This window comes from Mytilus trossulus, chromosome 6 (assembly GCF_036588685.1).
Source record: "Mytilus trossulus isolate FHL-02 chromosome 6, PNRI_Mtr1.1.1.hap1, whole genome shotgun sequence".
Lineage (NCBI taxonomy): Eukaryota > Metazoa > Mollusca > Bivalvia > Mytilida > Mytilidae > Mytilus > Mytilus trossulus.
In genome coordinates, this window is record NC_086378.1 from 80,672,863 (window position 1) to 80,698,389 (window position 25,527).

Genomic DNA, 25,527 nt, shown 5'->3' on the forward strand with positions numbered 1-25,527 from the left:
TAAAGGGATCCCCCTCCCCTCATCAATGCTACAAAAGATTACGATTTAATCAAGAAAAGACCCAATAAATCTATATCTATTTATATCACCAATAAAAACTTTAAGTAAATGATATAAGCTTTTCTATTATTGGTCTATTATTTGAGTAAAAACAGAATTCTCGTAGATAAAAAAAATCCGGATCGTCCCGTCTTTAACCGAGTTTAGTTTTTATCACGTGACACACCATGTGACTGTACAAAATGGCAGACGAAAAACATTGAAAGAAAACATCAAAAAAGCAACTATGAGCGTTTTTAAAAGTATAGCAGCAGGGTAGGTATACCTGATATTTACACAAAAAAAAATCCAGTAAGTTTGTTACATTTATCGTGATGTTCCATTCCAATATATTTGTTAAAGTTTGTATTTGACCTGGAAGTTGAAAGATGTGGCACCTCTTCCTTTACATCTTAATTAAACCACCTTCATTGCAAAAAGACCTATAAAACTATTTAAAACACTGATGCAAATACATTGGGCATTGAAAAAAGTAACTCTAATTTAGTAAAAATGCATAATTTTTATCAAGTACAAAAGGTATAAAAAACTTATGGTGTATTAAACTGTGCATTTTAATATATTAAACATACATGTATTTGCATTAATCAACTTTATATTAATAAATGTTTAATATATAATTTTTTCCTTTTTATTTGTTTTCTGCTACTCATCATGGTGATTGTCTGTTTATGTTTTTTGCTCATGCAGTCTATGAAGCAAATTTAAAGAATTAATATTGTAACAAAAGGAGTCATGCAGTGTCCATACCTCCAGGAACATGTTACATATATATATATCTTTATTCTCATAAAGCCAATGCATTACATCGGTACAGAGATAACCAATACAACAATAAATATTTACAATATGTACAAAACAAGCGAGAGAGGTTACAAAAGTTACAAGCCAGGAGTACAAACACTAGTATTTATATTTTTTATAAAAGAACAAAGCTTCTTCAGAACTGGTTTTCTTGTACTTGACATAAGTTCAGAGAATTTAACTGTATTTTGCCGTTTTGTAATATATGCAGTTAAAAACTCTTTTCGTTTTTGATGGAAAAAATTGCATTCAAATATAAAATGATATTCGTCACCTACATGTATTTGTCGATTGTTACATAGACTGCAAAAGCGGTTTTCTCTGATCACGTTTTGCCATCTTCCTGTTTCAATCGGCAACTTAGTATTAGTCGTTCTAAATCGACAAAAAACAATAGCGTCTTTGAAGTCCAAAATATTAAAATATTCTTCAAATTCAAAGTTTCTCTTAAAATTTTTGTAGTTTATACCTTTTGGCGAATTTTGAATGAGGGAATTCCAGTTCTGAATATATTGATCTAGCAATCTCTGCTTTATAACAGTTTTTAACCATTCTTTATTAACAAAATTTTGTGACTCCCATATGTTTGAGAAACCACAATCTTGAAATATTTTTTGTATAAACAGGATCAATTTTATCTGGTTATTATGGTGATCATTCATATGACGAGAAAGTTGATATAATATGAAGGAAAACTTTGCTTGTTTACCGGATATCAAATTTGCCCAGAATAGTACTGTTCGAACTTTAGTGGCTAGTTATGTCTCCATATTTTATCATTGGATACCTGATGAAATAAGACATAAATCAAGTACATAGAACTCAAACTCAATAATTTATTTACAAATGTACAACAATCAAGGTAAACATATACTATGAAATCAAAATGAATAGTATTTCAAAAGTTTAGTCAAAAAATGAAATGTAGTGAAATAGAAGAATTCACAAATGAATAAAAAAAAAGAAAATATTTATTCAATTTAAGAAATTAGAGTTTAGTATATTGTAAACTAACTAACTAACTAATTTTATTCAGTATAAAATCCAGTACAAAAGGATCATCGATGAAACACATAAACACATATAAAAAACAAAAATAAAACATAACAGCCAACAATTTTGACACTTATAAAAAGCAAGAGACAAAACTTACACTTCAATATTATGCAATTATTCCCACTGATGAATGTCTAATCAAAATACATTTGTCTATATATATAAGAAATCTGATGAGAACATCAGTCTCCGAACAGTTCATTAAATATCTAAATTTTATCAAAATTATGTAAATTGCAAAAACATGGTATAATATTAATAATGTCATCATAAAACTTTTCCCTCTCCTTGTGATAGAGGTTGCATTCACATATAAAATGAAACTCATCTTCAATTTTGTTATTATTACAATGTTTACATATTCTTTGATCCAAAGGCGTTTTAGTGAATTGTATCAAAATAATGCCAATGTACATGTAGTTGCTGAAAATAATTTCTAGTGGAGTCAATGGATTCCTGTAGCCTTATTAAAACTGAATTTAGAATGTATTTGATTAGTGAAGTCTGCTTATATATGCATGCTGAGAGTGCATATGTTTTATCTGGAGTAGCTCCTGATCAAGTTTTAGAGAAAAAACCTGAAATATTGAAGAAATGACTGTTAATCAAACATAAACAGTAGCTTTGAATTTGAATACTGTTAAAGTTCAGTTTAATGAATTTTAAAGCAACTTTGTATTCTATATAATAAAGAAGATATGGTATGATTGCCAATGAAACAACTCTTCACATGAACAAAGGACACATACATAAATTAACAGCTATAGGTCTCTGTACTGCCTTCAAAATTGAACAAAGCTCATACCACATATTCAGCTATAAAGTATGTTTAAATTAAAGTGAAACATAGAAATAATTTAGAAAATATGAACCAGGAACATATTAAAGGAGACTCTCCAAGTCACATCCATTACAATATATATGTATGATCATGATTTATTACTTAAATGAACATACACATTTAGTTAATGTGTACATACATTTGTACATTTTAATACTTACATGTTTTGATTTATTTTTACAGATTTAAGTCTATCACATCCAGAGACACTGTCAAACAAGATATACCAATAGGTGTTTCTAAGTCAACAGTCAACTTTGATGCTGGTGCAGAACTTCTTGACAGGTACTGAAATAGTAGTAGTTATACCCTGCTTCAAATGAGGGGTTTACTGGCTAACATCTGTCATTCCTTCTGTCTTTCTTATTGTCGTATTAAAGTTTGGTAGCATTTTCTCAGTATTGGACAATAAATTGAGATTTTCTAAAATATGGTTTCAAACTTCATGTGAGCTTGTTTACTATGTAGTTTGTTTTCACATTCATCTGACACTTCTTGTTTATCCAATGCTGTAAAATCAGAAATTTTTCTCATGTTTTTTTAGTTTTGCAAAAATTCAGAGATTGTTTTTCTAAAATAAAATCTTGCATTTCAAATTTTGATACTTTTTTTTGTTTGCAGCACTTCCTGAAATCACAACTATTAAATTTACATAAACAATGTATTCAAGCAATGGCAACAATAAATAGGCATAATTATTTCTGAAATTATAGTTGTTATTGCAGGGATATCACAAGGAAGCAGTATCACAGTTCAACTTGTTTTTGTGTTTTTTAGTTACTAGAAATGATATGTTAACCTATACATTTACATCTAATCAGTAAAAAACTGTTCATATCACTTTCCAGTCCAAAGGACTTTGTCAGTTTGTTACATATCCTATATATATCTATGTGATATTTTTATATAATTTTTTACAGTTACCAGGAAATTTGGAAGGAACTTCATGAAAATTGTCAACAAAATGCGAGGGGAGCAGAGGTTGGTAAATGATTCATTCTAATGCAACAATGTTTGTAACGGTAATTTTGATTGGATAATGTCATTAGTTTTCATGTCACCAATTGTCAATTGATGTTATGGAAAGTTATAAGCACAAGGGCAGATAATATACATATCACAGATTTAAAATACATGTTTTAACGTTAAATGTTAATGTTAATGTTTTAAACAGTAAACTTAATTTGCGGTCATCAAATCACCAATTGATGCCTTCGGAGCTTAGAATACAATACAGTTTTCTCCTAATTGACATAGTTCCAGTCTTTCCTGAGTATCATTATCCAATACATGAATAAATACAAATGCAATGTCAATTTTTTAAATATTTATTACAAGTGTATTTGTTAGAGGGTAGACTTAAATTATATTGCTAATCACAGATTATTTTTTTTTATTTGTAAAAAAGAAGTTTGTAATTTAAAAAGTTATACTTAAATAGTAGAATCATACATACCCAGTTTAATTCACCACACTCATCAGTGATGCTCAGATCAATCATGTTATGAAGCCAAACAAGTACAAAGTTGAAGAGCATTGAGGACCCAAAATTGAAAAAAGTTGTGCCAAAAAACTTGCTTCACTTTTGAATTATGAAAACATTTTTGTGTTTGCAACCTATCACATTGATATTTATTTTGTAGGATTCTGATAGCCAGATAACAGAACTGTATATAAGATACGACAGACAACAGGAAATGATGTCACAGTTACATGAAAGTCTGGTTTCCTTACCAATACTGGTGTCTCATTTACAACAAGCTACAGATTTACTAGGTGAGATTGAGTAAAAAGGTGATAGGGGATACAATATTGTAATAGTACTGTAAAGTTAGTTTCATTATATCCCCAGTACTCTTTTATCTTGATATTGTCCTTTAACATCTTAAATGCAGATCCAAATCATATTCGAAAAAGATATTGCACCTGATTTTGACAGATAAGGAATTTGTTTAAAGATAAATAAAAAATTCTAAGAAATTTCAATCCATTTAAATTATCATGTTGTTCCATAAAATGTTGACTAAAAACTGTTCTGCATTTTTAGATATACAAGTGCTAAATCCTTTGATGCACACAAAATTAACATTATCTTTTTATCTAGATTGTTATAAAGTTCATTAAGTATTGATTCCCCATTTCTTCCATATTTAAATAACTAACTTTTTTGCTATTTAATGATGATCTTATAAAAATTATATATTTAATTTAAAGCATCCTTAGAAGGAGAATATGAAAAAGTCAATACAGCTTTAATACAACTAGAAGATGTAATAGAAGAGAAAGAACTGATGAATGCACAGTTCATTGACACACAGAAACTGTCAGGATATAACCAGAGAAAACAAGATGAACTAGAAAACTGTAAAGGTAATTGTATACTCAAGTCATGTACATGAAGACTTTATCAGGGTTAACCAGAGAAAACAAGACGAACTAGAAAACTGTAAAGGTAATTGTATACTCAAGTCATGTACATGAAGACTTTATCAGGGTTAACCAAAGAAAACAAGACGAACTAGAAAACTGTAAAGGTAATTGTATACTCAAGTCATGTACATGAAGACTTTATCAGGGTTAACCAGAGAAAACAAGACGAACTAGAAAACTGTAAAGGTAATTGTATACTCAAGTCATGTACATGAAGACTTTATCAGGGTTAACCAGAGAAAACAAGACGAACTAGAAAACTGTAAAGGTAATTGTATACTCAAGTCATGTACATGAAGACTTTATCAGGGTTAACCAGAGAAAACAAGACGAACTAGAAAACTGTAAAGGTAATTGTATACTCAAGTCATGTACATGAAGACTTTATCAGGGTTAACCAGAGAAAACAAGACGAACTAGAAAACTGTAAAGGTAATTGTATACTCAAGTCATGTACATGAAGACTTTATCAGGGTTAACCAGAGAAAACAAGACGAACTAGAAAACTGTAAAGGTAATTGTATACTCAAGTCATGTACATGAAGACTTTATCAGGGTTAACCAGAGAAAACAAGACGAACTAGAAAACTGTAAAGGTAATTGTATACTCAAGTCATGTACATGAAGACTTTATCAGGGTTAACCAGAGAAAACAAGACGAACTAGAAAACTGTAAAGGTAATTGTATACTCAAGTCATGTACATGAAGACTTTATCAGGGTTAACCAGAGAAAACAAGACGAACTAGAAAACTGTAAAGGTAATTGTATACTCAAGTCATGTACATGAAGACTTTATCAGGGTTAACCAGAGAAAACAAGACGAACTAGAAAACTGTAAAGGTAATTGTATACTCAAGTCATGTACATGAAGACTTTATCAGGGTTAACCAGAGAAAACAAGACGAACTAGAAAACTGTAAAGGTAATTGTATACTCAAGTCATGTACATGAAGACTTTATCAGGGTTAACCAGAGAAAACAAGACGAACTAGAAAACTGTAAAGGTAATTGTATACTCAAGTCATGTACATGAAGACTTTATCAGGGTTAACCAGAGAAAACAAGACGAACTAGAAAACTGTAAAGGTAATTGTATACTCAAGTCATGTACATGAAGACTTTATCAGGGTTAACCAGAGAAAACAAGACGAACTAGAAAACTGTAAAGGTAATTGTATACTCAAGTCATGTACATGAAGACTTTATCAGGGTTAACCAGAGAAAACAAGACGAACTAGAAAACTGTAAAGGTAATTGTATACTCAAGTCATGTCCATGAAGACTTTATCAGGGTTAACCAGAGAAAACAAGACGAACTAGAAAACTGTAAAGGTAATTGTATACTCAAGTCATGTACATGAAGACTTTATCAGGGTTAACCAGAGAAAACAAGACGAACTAGAAAACTGTAAAGGTAATTGTATACTCAAGTCATGTACATGAAGACTTTATCAGGGTTAACCAAAGAAAACAAGACGAACTAGAAAACTGTAAAGGTAATTGTATACTCAAGTCATGTACATGAAGACTTTATCAGGGTTAACCAGAGAAAACAAGACGAACTAGAAAACTGTAAAGGTAATTGTATACTCAAGTCATTTACATGAAGACTTTATCAGGGTTAACCAGAGAAAACAAGACTAACTAGAAAACTGTAAAGGTAATTGTATACTCAAGTCATGTACATGAAGACTTTATCAGGGTTAACCAAAGAAAACAAGACGAACTAGAAAACTGTAAAGGTAATTGTATACTCAAGTCATGTACATGAAGACTTTATCAGGGTTAACCAGAGAAAACAAGACGAACTAGAAAACTGTAAAGGTAATTGTATACTCAAATCATGTACATGAAGACTTTATCAGGGTTAACCAGAGAAAACAAGACGAACTAGAAAACTGTAAAGGTAATTGTATACTCAAGTCATGTACATGAAGACTTTATCAGGGTTAACCAGAGAAAACAAGACGAACTAGAAAACTGTAAAGGTAATTGTATACTCAAGTCATGTACATGAAGACTTTATCAGGGTTAACCAGAGAAAACAAGACGAACTAGAAAACTGTAAAGGTAATTGTATACTCAAGTCATGTACATGAAGACTTTATCAGGGTTAACCAGAGAAAACAAGACGAACTAGAAAACTGTAAAGGTAATTGTATACTCAAGTCATGTACATGAAGACTTTATCAGGGTTAACCAGAGAAAACAAGACGAACTAGAAAACTGTAAAGGTAATTGTATACTCAAGTCATGTACATGAAGACTTTATCAGGGTTAACCAGAGAAAACAAGACGAACTTGAAAACTGTAAAGGTAATTGTATACTCAAGTCATGTACATGAAGACTTTATCAGGGTTAACCAGAGAAAACAAGACGAACTAGAAAACTGTAAAGGTAATTGTATACTCAAGTCATGTACATGAAGACTTTATCAGGGTTAACCAGAGAAAACAAGACGAACTAGAAAACTGTAAAGGTAATTGTATACTCAAGTCATGTACATGAATACTTTATCAGGGTTAACCAGAGAAAACAAGACGAACTAGAAAACTGTAAAGGTAATTGTATACTCAAGTCATGTACATGAAGACTTTATCAGGGTTAACCAGAGAAAACAAGACGAACTAGAAAACTGTAAAGGTAATTGTATACTCAAGTCATGTACATGAAGAATTTATCAGGGTTAACCAAAGAAAACAAGACAAACTAGAAAACTGTAAAGGTAATTGTATACTCAAGTCATGTACATGAAGACTTTATCAGGGTTAACCAGAGAAAACAAGACGAACTAGAAAACTGTAAAGGTAATTTTATACTCAAGTCATGTACATGAAGACTTTATCAGGGTTAACCAGAGAAAACAAGACGAACTAGAAAACTGTAAAGGTAATTGTATACTCAAGTCATGTACATGAAGACTTTATCAGGGTTAACCAGAGAAAACAAGACGAACTAGAAAACTGTAAAGGTAATTGTATACTCAAGTCATGTACATGAAGACTTTATCAGGGTTAACCAAAGAAAACAAGACGAACTAGAAAACTGTAAAGGTAATTGTATACTCAAGTCATGTACATGAAGACTTTATCAGGGTTAACCAGAGAAAACAAGACGAACTAGAAAACTGTAAAGGTAATTGTATACTCAAGTCATGTACATGAAGACTTTATCAGGGTTAACCAGAGAAAACAAGACGAACTAGAAAACTGTAAAGGTAATTGTATACTCAAGTCATGTACATGAAGACTTTATCAGGGTTAACCAGAGAAAACAAGACGAACTAGAAAACTGTAAAGGTAATTGTATACTCAAGTCATGTACATGAAGACTTTATCAGGGTTAACCAAAGAAAACAAGACGAACTAGAAAACTGTAAAGGTAATTGTATACTCAAGTCATGTACATGAAGACTTTATCAGGGTTAACCAGAGAAAACAAGACGAACTAGAAAACTGTAAAGGTAATTGTATACTCAAGTCATGTACATGAAGACTTTATCAGGGTTAACCAGAGAAAACAAGACGAACCAGAAAACTGTAAAGGTAATTGTATACTCAAGTCATGTACATGAAGACTTCATCAGGGTTAACCAGAGAAAACAAGACGAACTAGAAAACTGTAAAGGTAATTGTATACTCAAATCATGTACATGAAGACTTCATCAGGGTTAACCAGAGAAAACAAGACGAACTAGAAAACTGTAAAGGTAATTGTATACTCAAGTCATGTACATGAAGACTTTATCAGGGTTAACCAGAGAAAACAAGACGAACTAGAAAACTGTAAAGGTAATTGTATACTCAAGTCATGTACATGAAGACTTTATCAGGGTTAACCAGAGAAAACAAGACGAACTAGAAAACTGTAAAGGTAATTGTATACTCAAGTCATGTACATGAAGACTTTATCAGGGTTAACCAGAGAAAACAAGACGAACTAGAAAACTGTAAAGGTAATTGTATACTCAAGTCATGTACATGAAGACTTTATCAGGGTTAACCAGAGAAAACAAAACGAACTAGAAAACTGTAAAGGTAATTGTATACTCAAGTCATGTACATGAAGACTTTATCAGGGTTAACCAGAGAAAACAAGACGAACTAGAAAACTGTAAAGGTAATTGTATACTCAAGTCATGTACATGAAGACTTTATCAGGGTTAACCAGAGAAAACAAGACGAACTAGAAAACTGTAAAGGTAATTGTATACTCAAGTCATGTACATGAAGACTTTATCAGGGTTAACCAGAGAAAACAAGACGAACTAGAAAACTGTAAAGGTAATTGTATACTCAAGTCATGTACATGAAGACTTTATCAGGGTTAACCAGAGAAAACAAGACGAACTAGAAAACTGTAAAGGTAATTGTATACTCAAGTCATGTACATGAAGACTTTATCAGGGTTAACCAGAGAAAACAAGACGAACTAGAAAACTGTAAAGGTAATTGTATACTCAAGTCATGTACATGAAGACTTTATCAGGGTTAACCAGAGAAAACAAGACGAACTAGAAAACTGTAAAGGTAATTGTATACTCAAGTCATGTCCATGAAGACTTTATCAGGGTTAACCAGAGAAAACAAGACGAACTAGAAAACTGTAAAGGTAATTGTATACTCAAGTCATGTACATGAAGACTTTATCAGGGTTAACCAGAGAAAACAAGACGAACTAGAAAACTGTAAAGGTAATTGTATACTCAAGTCATGTACATGAAGACTTTATCAGGGTTAACCAAAGAAAACAAGACGAACTAGAAAACTGTAAAGGTAATTGTATACTCAAGTCATGTACATGAAGACTTTATCAGGGTTAACCAGAGAAAACAAGACGAACTAGAAAACTGTAAAGGTAATTGTATACTCAAGTCATGTACATGAAGACTTCATCAGGGTTAACCAGAGAAAACAAGACGAACTAGAAAACTGTAAAGGTAATTGTATACTCAAATCATGTACATGAAGACTTCATCAGGGTTAACCAGAGAAAACAAGACGAACTAGAAAACTGTAAAGGTAATTGTATACTCAAGTCATGTACATGAAGACTTTATCAGGGTTAACCAGAGAAAACAAGACGAACTAGAAAACTGTAAAGGTAATTGTATACTCAAGTCATGTACATGAAGACTTTATCAGGGTTAACCAGAGAAAACAAGACGAACTAGAAAACTGTAAAGGTAATTGTATACTCAAGTCATGTACATGAAGACTTTATCAGGGTTAACCAGAGAAAACAAGACGAACTAGAAAACTGTAAAGGTAATTGTATACTCAAGTCATGTACATGAAGACTTTATCAGGGTTAACCAGAGAAAACAAAACGAACTAGAAAACTGTAAAGGTAATTGTATACTCAAGTCATGTACATGAAGACTTTATCAGGGTTAACCAGAGAAAACAAGACGAACTAGAAAACTGTAAAGGTAATTGTATACTCAAGTCATGTACATGAAGACTTTATCAGGGTTAACCAGAGAAAACAAGACGAACTAGAAAACTGTAAAGGTAATTGTATACTCAAGTCATGTACATGAAGACTTTATCAGGGTTAACCAGAGAAAACAAGACGAACTAGAAAACTGTAAAGGTAATTGTATACTCAAGTCATTTACATGAAGACTTTATCAGGGTTAACCAGAGAAAACAAGACGAACTAGAAAACTGTAAAGGTAATTGTATACTCAAGTCATGTGCATGAAGACTTTATCAGGGTTAACCAAAGAAAACAAGACGAACTAGAAAACTGTAAAGGTAATTGTATACTCAAGTCATGTACATGAAGACTTTATCAGGGTTAACCAGAGAAAACAAGACGAACTAGAAAACTGTAAAGGTAATTGTATACTCAAGTCATGTACATGAAGACTTTATCAGGGTTAACCAGAGAAAACAAGACGAACTAGAAAACTGTAAAGGTAATTGTATACTCAAGTCATGTACATGAAGACTTTATCAGGGTTAACCAGAGAAAACAAGACGAACTAGAAAACTGTAAAGGTAATTGTATACTCAAGTCATGTACATGAAGACTTTATCAGGGTTAACCAGAGAAAACAAGACGAACTAGAAAACTGTAAAGGTAATTGTATACTCAAGTCATGTACATGAAGACTTTATCAGGGTTAACCAAAGAAAACAAGACGAACTAGAAAACTGTAAAGGTAATTGTATACTCAAGTCATGTACATGAAGACTTTATCAGGGTTAACCAGAGAAAACAAGACGAACTAGAAAACTGTAAAGGTAATTGTATACTCAAGTCATGTCCATGAAGACTTTATCAGGGTTAACCAAAGAAAACAAGACAAACTAGAAAACTGTAAAGGTAATTGTATACTCAAGTCATGTACATGAAGACTTTATCAGGGTTAACCAGAGAAAACAAGACGAACTAGAAAACTGTAAAGGTAATTGTATACTCAAGTCATGTACATGAAGACTTTATCAGGGTTAACCAAAGAAAACAAGACGAACTAGAAAACTGTAAAGGTAATTGTATACTCAAGTCATGTACATGAAGACTTTATCAGGGTTAACCAAAGAAAACAAGACGAACTAGAAAACTGTAAAGGTAATTGTATACTCAAGTCATGTACATGAAGACTTTATCAGGGTTAACCAGAGAAAACAAGACGAACTAGAAAACTGTAAAGGTAATTGTATACTCAAGTCATGTCCATGAGGACTTTATCAGGGTTAACCAAAGAAAACAAGACAAACTAGAAAACTGTAAAGGTAATTGTATACTCAAGTCATGTACATGAAGACTTTATCAGGGTTAACCAGAGAAAACAAGACGAACTAGAAAACTGTAAAGGTAATTGTATACTCAAGTCATGTACATGAAGACTTTATCAGGGTTAACCAGAGAAAACAAGACGAACTAGAAAACTGTAAAGGTAATTGTATACTCAAGTCATGTACATGAAGACTTTATCAGGGTTAACCAGAGAAAACAAGACGAACTAGAAAACTGTAAAGGTAATTGTATACTCAAGTCATGTACATGAAGACTTTATCAGGGTTAACCAGAGAAAACAAGACGAACTAGAAAACTGTAAAGGTAATTGTATACTCAAGTCATGTACATGAAGACTTTATCAGGGTTAACCAGAGAAAACAAGACGAACTAGAAAACTGTAAAGGTAATTGTATACTCAAGTCATGTACATGAAGACTTCATCAGGGTTAACCAGAGAAAACAAGACGAAGTAGAAAACTGTAAAGGTAATTGTATACTCAAGTCATGTACATGAAGACTTTATCAGGGTTTACCAAAGAAAACAAGACGAACTAGAAAACTGTAAAGGTAATTGTATACTCAAGTCATGTACATGAAGACTTTATCAGGGTTAACCAGAGAAAACAAGACGAACTAGAAAACTGTAAAGGTAATTGTATACTCAAGTCATGTACATGAAGACTTTATCAGGGTTAACCAGAGAAAACAAGATGAACTAGAAAACTGTAAAGGTAATTGTATACTCAAGTCATGTACATGAAGACTTCATCAGGGTTAACCAGAGAAAACAAGACGAACTAGAAAACTGTAAAGGTAATTGTATACTCAAGTCATGTACATGAAGACTTTATCAGGGTTAACCAGAGAAAACAAGACGAACTAGAAAACTGTAAAGGTAATTGTATACTCAAGTCATGTACATGAAGACTTTATCAGGGTTAACCAGAGAAAACAAGACGAACTAGAAAACTGTAAAGGTAATTGTATACTCAAGTCATGTACATGAAGACTTTATCAGGGTTAACCAGAGAAAACAAGACGAACTAGAAAACTGTAAAGGTAATTGTATACTCAAGTCATGTACATGAAGACTTTATCAGGGTTAACCAGAGAAAACAAGACGAACTAGAAAACTGTAAAGGTAATTGTATACTCAAGTCATGTACATGAAGACTTTATCAGGGTTAACCAGAGAAAACAAGACGAACTAGAAAACTGTAAAGGTAATTGTATACTCAAGTCATGTACATGAAGACTTTATCAGGGTTAACCAGAGAAAACAAGACGAACTAGAAAACTGTAAAGGTAATTGTATACTCAAGTCATGTACATGAAGACTTTATCAGGGTTAACCAGAGAAAACAAGATGAACTAGAAAACTGTAAAGGTAATTGTATACTCAAGTCATGTACATGAAGACTTCATCAGGGTTAACCAGAGAAAACAAGACGAACTAGAAAACTGTAAAGGTAATTGTATACTCAAGTCATGTACATGAAGACTTTATCAGGGTTAACCAAAGAAAACAAGACGAACTAGAAAACTGTAAAGGTAATTGTATACTCAAGTCATGTACATGAAGACTTTATCAGGGTTAACCAGAGAAAACAAGACGAACTAGAAAACTGTAAAGGTAATTGTATACTCAAGTCATGTACATGAAGACTTTATCAGGGTTAACCAGAGAAAACAAGACGAACTAGAAAACTGTAAAGGTAATTGTATACTCAAGTCATGTACATGAAGACTTTATCAGGGTTAACCAGAGAAAACAAGACGAACTAGAAAACTGTAAAGGTAATTGTATACTCAAGTCATGTACATGAAGACTTCATCAGGGTTAACCAGAGAAAACAAGACGAACTAGAAAACTGTAAAGGTAATTGTATACTCAAGTCATGTACATGAAGACTTTATCAGGGTTAACCAGAGAAAACAAGACGAACTAGAAAACTGTAAAGGTAATTGTATACTCAAGTCATGTACATGAAGACTTTATCAGGGTTAACCAGAGAAAACAAGACGAACTAGAAAACTGTAAAGGTAATTGTATACTCAAGTCATTTACATGAAGACTTTATCAGGGTAGGATATTAAGGTTGGTGTTAGTAAGTCTCTATTATTGCAACATAAGTAAATTAAAACATTATTCATAAAACTAGTCTTTTTCAAAGTTTTGCTGACAAACATTATTTTTTGTTAAGTTTAAAAATGCTCAAAGAGAAATATGTAAAATTACTTTAAATAGGAACTTTACTTTTTTTTAACTGTTTATTTGAGACAAATCTCTTTTCGCTGATCACTTTTATAGCACAAAGCACTTTTATTTTGAAAAAAATGAATATGATATAGATAAAATGTCTTCACTTTATATACCACATGTATATATGTATGTAAAAAGGAAAGTCATATACTTTCTCATTTGCTATTTTTTTTATGGACTTTTTCAACACTTTCTTTTTTGGTTCGTTTCTTTTATACTATGTAAATATTTGATTACTTCTTTAGTTCAGTTAGCTAGAGACCATGCTAAAAAGATACATGACTATGAGAAAAGGAAGAAAAATATACAGAAAGAAAGAGAAGAAGCTTTCCAGGATGCATTTGAAGATGATCTGGATTATTTCAAAACATATGGACGTTTAGATAGTAAGTTTCCCTTTTTCTTTTGATGTACAAACTATGTGCTCATGAGTCCTTTTCAGTCAATAACACATATATTAAGGGACAGCTAGTACACTGTATTCAACAGACAATTATATGTCCATGGTTATTGATACAATTTATGTACCTGTGTCACCAAAGAGTAGGTACGGGAGGGTCTCAGCCCAGGACTAAAAGGTGTATATGTGTGTGTGTTCCAACTAGAAGTACCTATTTAAATGAATTGATCATCTAAAAAAAAGGGGGGATCCAAATTGAAGTTAACTTCCTTTGAATGTGCCAATGCTTAATGCAATTTAGATGTTTGATTTTTAGCTCCCTGGCATTGCAAATTGAATAGAATCTTTATCCTTCAGTGCTTACAAGCACTTTGGTTATATATCTCTTCTTGAGTCATAACATGTCAGTTAAAAATGTTGCTAAGTAAAATAAAAATAAAACATATTCTCAGATGGAAAATTAACACCGTGGAAACTTAAAAAAATTAGATAATAGATTTTGTAAACAAATACACCCAAGTGATTAACCATTAAAACTATAGAGATATCTGAGAACCCAAAATAGCAAATTTCATATTTGTGAAACTTAAAATATGTTGTCTACATTACAGAAGTTTCTGTGACTAGTTCAGAGGGAAGTAAAAAGGTTGATATAGCTGATGTTTCATTTGAAGAAGAAGACGATGCATTAGATGAATTCCTTGGTTCAACTGAAGTCACACCTGGAAATGAAAACCTAACAGGTATGTACCATGTAGCGGGTTATTTTTGTGGGTGTAAAATTTCATGATTTTCAATGAATAAGGTATACAAAATTATTTCAAAAATTTTGGGGGTTATTATTTTTGCAAATTCAAATCTTTTATCAATACCTTTGCATGAGCACTTTTTGAAAATTGATGGAAATTATTTGATCATTTTAGAAAAGCTAAAATTTACACCCTGCAAAAATAACCCGCTATACAGTATCTTAGAGAAGATGTCTTTATTCATAATCATTCAATGATAAAAAAATGCAAAATATATGAATATGCTAAAAAATAATATTTGGTCTTATGGTGTAAAACTTTCATATATAAAAATCAGCTATTTAGAAAATAAATAACAAACTGTTTACAAATACAATTTTAATTATAATATATTATTCTCAACTTGTCTGTACTTCACAGAAATTTCTTGTTTGACATGACAACCTTTATGTATTTGTTTAATTGAGTTGCTGTCTCATTATAAGACATCTGTTAGTAATTCATATAGAAATTATTAAGGTTTTATGTAGTAATTAAACTTAGTTTTTATGAAACACAATAATATAAGAAATCCACACCATCAAACCTGAATTAGTAGAGTAGCTATGGGTTTAAATATTATAGGGAGTTTTTCGACTACAATGTCGTTGAAAAGTGTTAGCCTTAAGATGAGTTGTAGCGGAGAAACTTCCAAAGATAATCTGTTTATCACTATTTTCCTAGACAACATCAATGATATTGGTTGACATCATTGTTTTCTTACTCTACATGGTTTATAACATGACCAACACAACGGGTGCCTCGTGTGGAGCAGGATCTGCTTACCTTTCCGGGGCACCTGGGATCACTTCTAGTTTTCGTTGGGGTTCATATGGCGTTGTTTTAAGTTTTATAAGTTGTGTCTTGTATACTATTATTTGTCTGTTTGTCTTTTTCTATTTTAACTATGGCATTGTCAGTTTATTTTTGATCTATGAGTTTGAATGTCCATCTGGTATCTTTTGCCCCTCTTTTATGAATAAATAAAAAAAAATAAAATATATTTGAATATTTAACAGAATCATTTGAAGAGACAGAAAATGTGTTTAGTGAAGATGATTATATTCCAAAGTTAGATGAGGAATCAGATTTTATCAAATCTGGGGATACTGCTACAAGTGACAGTGATGTTGAAAATAGACAAGCAAACATAGTGGAACAGCAAAATTCAATACAAACTTGGATAAACAACAGCAGTCCCAAAGAAAAAGGGTCAGGTGAAGGTCAGAACAATACAACAAATATTGGAGTAGAAAAGACAGATCCAGAAAGTGGTGCTCTTGAAAAGACAGAAAAAAATAAAGATGGTTCAGCTGAGGATTCTTAATATTTGTAATTTGATACAATGTACGCATTCCAAAAATGTTGTTATTTTATGAATAGGACTATACTTCTTGAGAAGCATTCTGCAGTTATCATGCAAAGATAAATATACTATTTAATTAGTATACCGTCTTTTGGTATGTATAGTGCACATTTGTGTATAATGCGCACCCCCTTTGTGGTCCAAGAAACAAGAGAAAAAAAGTTTATTGGTCATATAATACTCCTAGACATTTTCTGAAAAGTTACACTCCAAAATCGGCAAACAGAAAGTTTTTTAAATGGACACCAATGTCGGAAAATTCCGTACGGAATACGTAATTAATATGAAATTGAAAGTATTCTAACAAATGAATAAGAATTTTATTAAATTGAGATAAATATTTTAATCAAAATTTATTAAATTGTTTGAGTATCAAGGACAAGATTAAATATCCAAATTAATATTCTGATTCAAACAATAAAATAATTATGAATCAGTCTAATAATTATAATTAATGTCATAAGTGCTGTAATAAATTGTTAAAATCTCTTTATTTTCATTTTTTAATTGATGATTCTAGCTGTTAATCCGGATTATCACACCTCAATCAACAGGTCTAACCGATGTCAAAACAAATCAGTGACAGTGTTTCTAATTAAATTCGTTCAGGTGACAATTATGGGATTATCATATTTTCAATCATTATTTCTTGAACAGTTTTTAAACAGTTGTTTAAAAGTTTAAAAGTTACAAAGTAAAAACGTATTTATAAAAAAATAAACTTCTCATAGAGTAAATCATCACTTTGTATTAAGTCACATGAAAGACCCACATGACTTGCGATCACCTGATACATTAGAAAAAATGGCGGTTTATTTATTTCTAAACGAGCGTGGTTTATTCAATTTTCATAAACTTCTTCAACTCTTTATGATGAACACGTACAAAAACAGTAAGTTATGACAACAAGGAACACAGAGGCTAATGTAACCAACTACAAAAGCTTTATTGTGTCTTTGTAAAGACATGGCAAATTTCCAGATTGCAAAACAGATGGACAAATTTACACGATAAATGTAACAACAAAGATATAAAATGTATTTTATTTGAATAAAACATGACAAATCAAGAACAATACGATACATATTACAATTATAACATGTAAAACATAAAAAACAATCGATGTTTTAACAAAATATTCCGTACTCTTCACTTCACTTTGAAATTTCTTGGTCGGAGTTTGGACCTGAAAAAAGACTAAGAAAATGTTTGTATTCATGTATAACATGCACCCCTCTTACAAGAAACTTGACCAAGGGTATAAATGTGCGTGTTATACATACCAAAAGACGGTACCTTTTTTAACACTTTATTTATTAACAAGGAAAATTATTCTGTAAACAAAAACTTATGTTATAGAATTGAAAAGAAAACTACAAAATTAGTTGACTACTCGCTTGTATTTATCAATAATGAAATATAAATTTAAGTCAATGTTTTTGAAGACTTTATAACACTTAAATTCAAAGCAATGGCAATTTCCATACATAAGGTATTTACTTATAAGTTTCTTTGAAACAAATTAAAGAATGATAATGCAAGAGATTATGTTGAAATATAACACAACAATGGAAATGATTCAACTACTTCTTGCCACTTGTTGGATGTGTTCTGTTTTAGTTGCATATGTAAAAAAAACCTTCCAGTTGCCCAAATCGCATTGCTGTATTGAAGAATATTTTAATATATCAGAAAATTGTGCTTCTCAAGAATAAGTCTTGCACATCATTAGCTATTATCAGTAAATGCTTTATTCATTAAAAAACTGGACGATGAAATAGAACAAGCCTCAAACTACTGTTTGGGAACAATTTTTTGTTGAAGATGAACTCGTCATAGATACCAGGACAAAATATAGTATACGCCAGATGCACGAAGCTTGACCTGTACAACCACTCCATAAAATTTCAATACAAAAGAAATTTGCAGATATGAAATGATTTACTCGAGATGCATTTATTTTGTGGATTTTAATGAATCGGGGTAAAATTTGCATTGTTGTGGATATTTGATTTCTTGGTTTTTTGAAAGTCTGCATATAAAACTAAAAAAAATGAGTACTTGGATGAACATTAAAGTTATGGTTGAATCTCTAAAAGCCACAAAATTTTGGTAATCAACAGTAGTGGATCAACTCATACAGTGTTTATTAATATTGCTTATTTGTTATATATGACCATGTTATTTTTCTTTTTAAAAGCAGGTTTAATGGGAACAATGTTATATTTAGTTTTGTTTAGTTTCATTATGAAATAAAAATATATATACTGCGCTTTTGTTCTGAATATATGTATGAGTGCTTCTTGCAAGAATCTTCATCATAAAGTGGCTAGACAAACAGATTTTGATGAAAAGAGTTATCCCATGCAGAGATTTTAATATATGTAGTAGCACTAGAAATATTTTCTTTCCATGTTTAAGATAGCACACTGCAACTTAGTAGAAGACAAGAAGGACATTATTCAGGCAGCTATGACTAATTGGAAGAGAACTCGTAGTTATTAAACGTTGCAGTACTACAAGAAGTCAATACTAAATAAATTTCACAGATCGATAATAGTATGATACTCATGCAAAAAGTAAAATAACAAAATACCGAACTCAGAGGAAAATTCAAAATGGACAGTCTGTGATAAATCGATGATAAGTCAATCAAAAAACACAAATCCGGGTTACAAACTAAAACTGAGGTAAACAAATCAAATATAAGAGGAGAACAACGACTCAACAGGAAAAACAAATAAAGACAACAGTAGTATACCGCTGTTCTAAACTCATAAATCGATAGAAAAAAAACCAAATCCGGGTTACAAACCAAAACTGAGATAAACGCAGAAATATAAGAGGAGAACAACGACACAACAGAAACACAACATTAAAATACAACACACACAGAAACGAACTAAGCATTAGACGAGATCTGATGAGAATAACAAATATAACATCAAAACTAAATACATGAATTTGAGATAGAAAAGTACCGTGACATGTCTTATAGTAATATGAATTCAGACTCAAGTATAAGAGGAAACAAATGACACAACAGAAACACAACATTAAAATTTAGTATACACAGAAACCACCTATAATATAACAATGGTCATTTTCCTTACTTGGCACAGAACATTTATCAAAGAAAAAAATGGTGGGTAGCACCTGGTTTTGTGGCTAGCCAAACCTCCCGCTTTTATGGTAATGTTAAATACAAGAATATAAACGACACAACAGAAACAAAACATATAAACATTAAAATGACAACACAACATGACAGGACCACAGTACAAATAAATAGGAGAACATATAGGACAGAAACATACGAATAATAGTTAACAAAAGGCACCAGGTTTAAAATTCAATACGCCAGAAGTGCGTCTTGTCCACACTCGACTAACCAGTGACGCTCATATGAAAAAAGTCCGAAATCCAAAAAAAAAAGTACAAAGTTGAACAGCACTGAGGTCAAAAAGTTCAAAAAGTTGTGCCTAATACGGCTAGGGTTCTCCGCCTGGGACATTTCCTTACTTTTATTCTTAGAATAGTTTATATTTTTCCAAACAGTAAATTTGATAAAAAAAATGACTATATAATTTTAGATATACATGATAAAACCGAAGTTTTAACTAACTACAGAAGGAAAACGAATACATGACATAGACCAACATAATCCAGCACAAAAAAATACACACTGAGATAGCCAAAGCCTTAACGCACAAAGTGACGTCGAATTTGAAATTGTAAAAAACACACGAAGTGACGTAACATTTGAAATTCTAAAAAAACACACAAAATGACGTCAAATTTGAATGACTAAAAATATTTCCCAAAATAAGATCGAATTAGAATTGATTTAAGATTAGATTTGTAATACTGATATTTCATAAATAACAATGAAACTAACAATACTTATCAATATCAAACTGCGTTAGCAATCAGATAATAAATTCTATCATATGTTTAGTAGTAAATACAGTAGTTTTGCATATTTGATAAATAGCCTGTTGTTTAATCCATATCGCGCAACTTTGATGAGCACCCTTTATCGCATACCTTTTATCACAACCCTATTTTTATTTTTTTTTACATAGTCTTAATTCAGTTTATTTTCATTTTTTGGCTTAAGAAAAATTTTCCTCAAAAAATGGTCAATTTTTTGAATGACTTCATTGTTTGGTATGTGACGTCACGAGTTTTCATATTGTATGTAACGTCACGAACGTCATGTTTTCATATTTTTTGGCACACTAAATGCAACTATAAAAAGTACAAAACACACCAAAAAAATCAATAATAAACAAAATATTTTCAAAACAACAGCACGCAAATTGTAAGGTAACCCAGGTGCTTCGGATAAGTGATTGAACAGTTCTTTTAAGGCATTTGAAACAAGACAAAAGTAGAACTGAAGGTAACCCAGCGCTATCGATCAGAAAACAGTTCATATAATATAATATCCTAAACTAATAAAAGGCCCTTGGGCTGATATATGTGTCTCGGTATGATACGACATATGATACGGACTTTGCCATGTATTATTCTCTATATATTATATGGCTATGTCGGTGTATCTTCTGGATAAATTTTAATAAAAAATTCGTTGAACCAAACTAAAATCCAATAAGTGTAGGATGTGATCAATTTTCTCTAACATAACACGAATACAACAGAAAAGACGTAAAGACATTATATATAACATTAAAATTACAACATAACATGACAGGACTACAATACATATAAATGGGAGAACATACAGAACAGAGAATCACACATATAATAGCTAACTAAAGCTACCAGGCTTATAATTTAATACGTCAGACAAGGGACAAGTTTGTGTAGCTGTTCTAACGTGAGATTAAGGTCTACAGTGGGGAATTAGCAGGTCCATATTTTACAGGAAAATAATCTCTTTTTTTTGTAATTACAGTTCTGTTAAATTAACTTACCTGTTTGGACTTTTATCACAAAATTTGTGATCAATTTTGAGATAAAGATTGTACAAAGTGTTATCGAATCTCTGCATTTATTGCTTTATTAAGTATATTTCAACCATCCTCTCTAAAATTGTTTTTGTATATTTAAGTACACAGGACATATTCAGTGAAATTCTATTCCCTCAACAAACTAGAACACAGTTTTTAACGACAACAGCTTGTGATCAACTTTTCATAAATCTGTCTTGCATCTTTTTTTACATTTAGAAAATTTCCAATGGGATTGGTTGATAACTAATTTTCTACCTCAGGAATAGATTACCATACCTGAATTTGGCAAAACTTTTAGGAATGTGTGGTCCTCAATGCTCTTTAACTTCGTACTTTATTTGTTTTTTTAACATTTTTTTAATTGAGCGTCACTAATGAATTTTTCGTCTGGCGTAAATGAAACATTTCAAGCCTGGTATCTTATGAGGAATTTACTTAGTTTGACGGACTCACAGTTCTTATACATAAACTAACCTGATGCAAAACGAATCAAAAAGTAAAATAACAAAAATACCGAACTCTGAGGAAAATTCGAAACGGAAAGTCCTTAACAAATGGCAAAATCAAAAGCATAACACTACTGCCAACTTTCCTTTAATGATTAGTACTATGCCATCTTCTCAATTGTGTATGCTGTATACGTCCTATATGTCTTAATATTGTATGTGTTGTTATTGTTATTAATGTCGGCAAAAGGCTACAGAGCTTATGTTTGAAGTACTTCATGTAACCCGAATAAAAATATATTTCTTATCTTGTCTTATCTCTTGTCTATAAAGTTTACGTATCTCAGGTAAAGCCATTCTTCTTAAATATGCTGATTAAAGCACGGAAGTATAAAGAAAGACAACAGTAGTATACCGCTGTTCAAAATTCATAAATCGATTGAGAAAAATAACAAATCTGAGTTCAAAAGTATGATATGTTCAATTCAATACTTCCATCATTAAGCTAACATATGTATGTTTAAACCTAAAACAAACTGAAAAGAAAATACTGTAGCAAGGTTAAATTGTTATCATGAATTGCTTCATTGTTGCAGTGAACCATTTATTATATAAGCTTTTATTAAGCAACATAAGTATACCACTGTTCAAAAGTCGATTGGGAGAAAACAAATTCGAGTTACTTTTTTATTTCTTTATACAAGACGTTATGACAAAGATCACAAAAACCCACTTTCATATTTTATGAGTTGTTATGTTCCTTACTTTAAAAGATTTGGAAATTGTTTGACTCATCCTGTATGCGCTAGACAGCCGTATCATCCTATTTTATTTTCGTTTCTTGCAGCTCCGTTTATTTTGTATTTTTTAAACTTGGAATCTTAATATTAATTATGGTTTATTGACATCGGTATACGACTGTTAACTTTAGTGACCAGCTGAAGCCCGTCATTGTACAGGACAACCATATGTATTTTAAGAGGTTCAATATCATCAGGTTAATTATATAAGGATTTGATTGATGATAGAGAAAATCTGCATTTTTGTGATTCAGATATCCAGAGATTACTAATTCAAAGATTTTTTTTTAATAATACCACAAGCACACTATTCAGCCGCCAAAATAATTCACTTGTTGTATTTTGAGTTCAATTCACCATATAAAACCCCGCCTATACAAAAAAAAAAAGACCAGATTTTCAATTTACGTATAGAAAAGGCATAATGATACCTATCCCACCCATTCCCTTGCCAAAAAATAAAAGACAAAGAAAAAATTAAAACAAATAAATTAAAGATGCTCAATGACATTATATATTGCAACAATTTAAAAAAAAGGTTTTAATAATATTCTGATAAAGGTTTAGACGAATGAACAGAAAAGAAGAGATTTTTCGTTTGATGTGTTTGGACTTTTGATTTTGCCTTTTGATTTTTGATTTTCCTTTTTGAATTTTCCTCGGAGTTCAGTATTTTTTGTGTTTTTACTTTTTACAAACATGTACCTTATTCCATTTCTAAGTAGCAACATTCCAGCAGCACCTGCATACGGGGTATATATCTCCCAATTGATACGATACTCCCGTGCTTGCATTTCCTATCATGATTTTCTTAATAGAGGGTTGCTGCTCACAAGGAAGCTATTAAGGTCAAGGAACAGTAAATGGGCAATGTCGCAGATTTTGCTAAAAAATTGCATACAACCTTAGCTTGTTGATCTACAACTGAATATCGAAAAAATAATACATTTATCTCTTTTATTATCTGAAAAATTGCAGATTGATTTCTTTTAATATGGGTGAATATTTGTATAGAAAGCACATAAAATCGGCGAAAAACCTTCTAAAATTTGTCTTAAAATCGCCAAATCTCTTATTGTACTCCATAGATATTTCTTAAAAAACTATATATTGTTGACGCATAAATATCTGTTTTAATGATATAAAATAATCAGAGGGTCACCGAATCAATATGTTACCTTGTTGGTTGTGAAAAACGTCAAAAACTAACGTTTTACGGCCTGCAACGCGATAACGTTACGATTATTTCGACGTTTTGTTGGATTTTTTCACAAAGAACGCAACTTTGAATGATGTATACCGTAAAAACGAAGTCGGTGACCCTATCTTTATTTTGCATCATTATAACGGAAATTTATGTATCAACAACATATAGTTTTTTAAGAAAAATCTATGGAGTAGAATTAGAGATTTGGCGATTTTAAGACAAGTTTTAGAAGGGTTTTCGCCGATTTTATGTGCTTTCTATACAAATGTTCACCCATTTTGTAAGAATTCAATCAGTAATATTTCAAATGATAATTGAGATAAATGCATTATTATTTCGATTTTCAGTTGAAGTTCATCGAGCCAGAGTTGTATGCCAAATTTTACTGAAATCTAAGACATAGCCCATTTACTGTAACTTGACCTTAAACCAAGAATTCCAAATGGTGAAGTTGAAATAATCCCTTCGTAAATTTTACGGACGCCATCACGAGTTGGTTGACCGTTATGGAATAACCGTTTCACAAATGCTATCACATATGTTCCTTACCTCGTAACTACAATCCCGTTCCCTTTCATGAATGTGACCTACCGAATTAGACTATTTACCGGATTTGTAATCAAGTAAGCAACACGAAGGGTGCCACATGTGGAGCAGGATCTGCTTACCCTTCCGGAGCACCTGAGATCACCCCTAGTTTTTGGTGGGGTTCGTGTTGTTTATTACTTAGTTTTCTATGTTGTGTCATGTGTACAATTGTTATTCTTTCTGTCATTTTCATTTTTAGCCATGGCGTTGTCAGTTTGTTTTAGATTTATGAGTTTGACTGTCCCTTTGGTATCGTTCGTCCCTCTTTTAAAGAGTCGGTGTCATGCTAGAGTATAGAAGAAATTAAATATGATATACAAAAGTTCAAAGGTAAATCTCGCGAGTAAGATTTTCAAAAGTTTCGCAAAATATAATCACATACTCAGCTTCAGGAAAGGAAGCAAATAGAAAATTTAGTCAAAAGAACAGATCAACAGAGAAAACCATATTACTTTTAACCTCCTGCTTCAACATTACAAGCAGGAGAGGGTATAACATGTAATCAATACATCGATAACACATCTAGACAAATTCCAGACGAAAACCACTCATCGTTCAACTGGTAATTGTTTTTCATTAACAAAATACGCATCCATCACTTTTTACATAATAATGCAATCACACTATATATAGCCACTAAGATGTGCATACTGATAATTTTAATACTTATTTGACATTAAAAAAAAGTATATCCTTAAGCCATTTATACTTAAAAATAACCTCTAATCACAAATGTATGTCATCTC

The 25,527-nt window shown here is 31.4% G+C and overlaps 1 protein-coding gene across 1 annotated transcript; it reads left to right on the plus strand.

Moving 5' to 3' along the window:
• The first annotated feature begins 217 nt into the window (after nucleotides 1-217).
• On the plus strand, nucleotides 218-16,816 carry LOC134721982 (dysbindin protein homolog). The gene is made up of 8 exons (XM_063585372.1): nucleotides 218-315; nucleotides 2,945-3,046; nucleotides 3,682-3,742; nucleotides 4,405-4,537; nucleotides 4,976-5,131; nucleotides 14,453-14,593; nucleotides 15,219-15,350; nucleotides 16,415-16,816. The coding sequence occupies exons 1-8, from the start codon at nucleotides 287-289 to the stop codon at nucleotides 16,720-16,722; spliced, it is 1,062 nt and encodes a 353-aa protein (XP_063441442.1). The 5' UTR covers nucleotides 218-286; the 3' UTR covers nucleotides 16,723-16,816.
• Nucleotides 16,817-25,527: the final 8,711 nt, after the last annotated feature.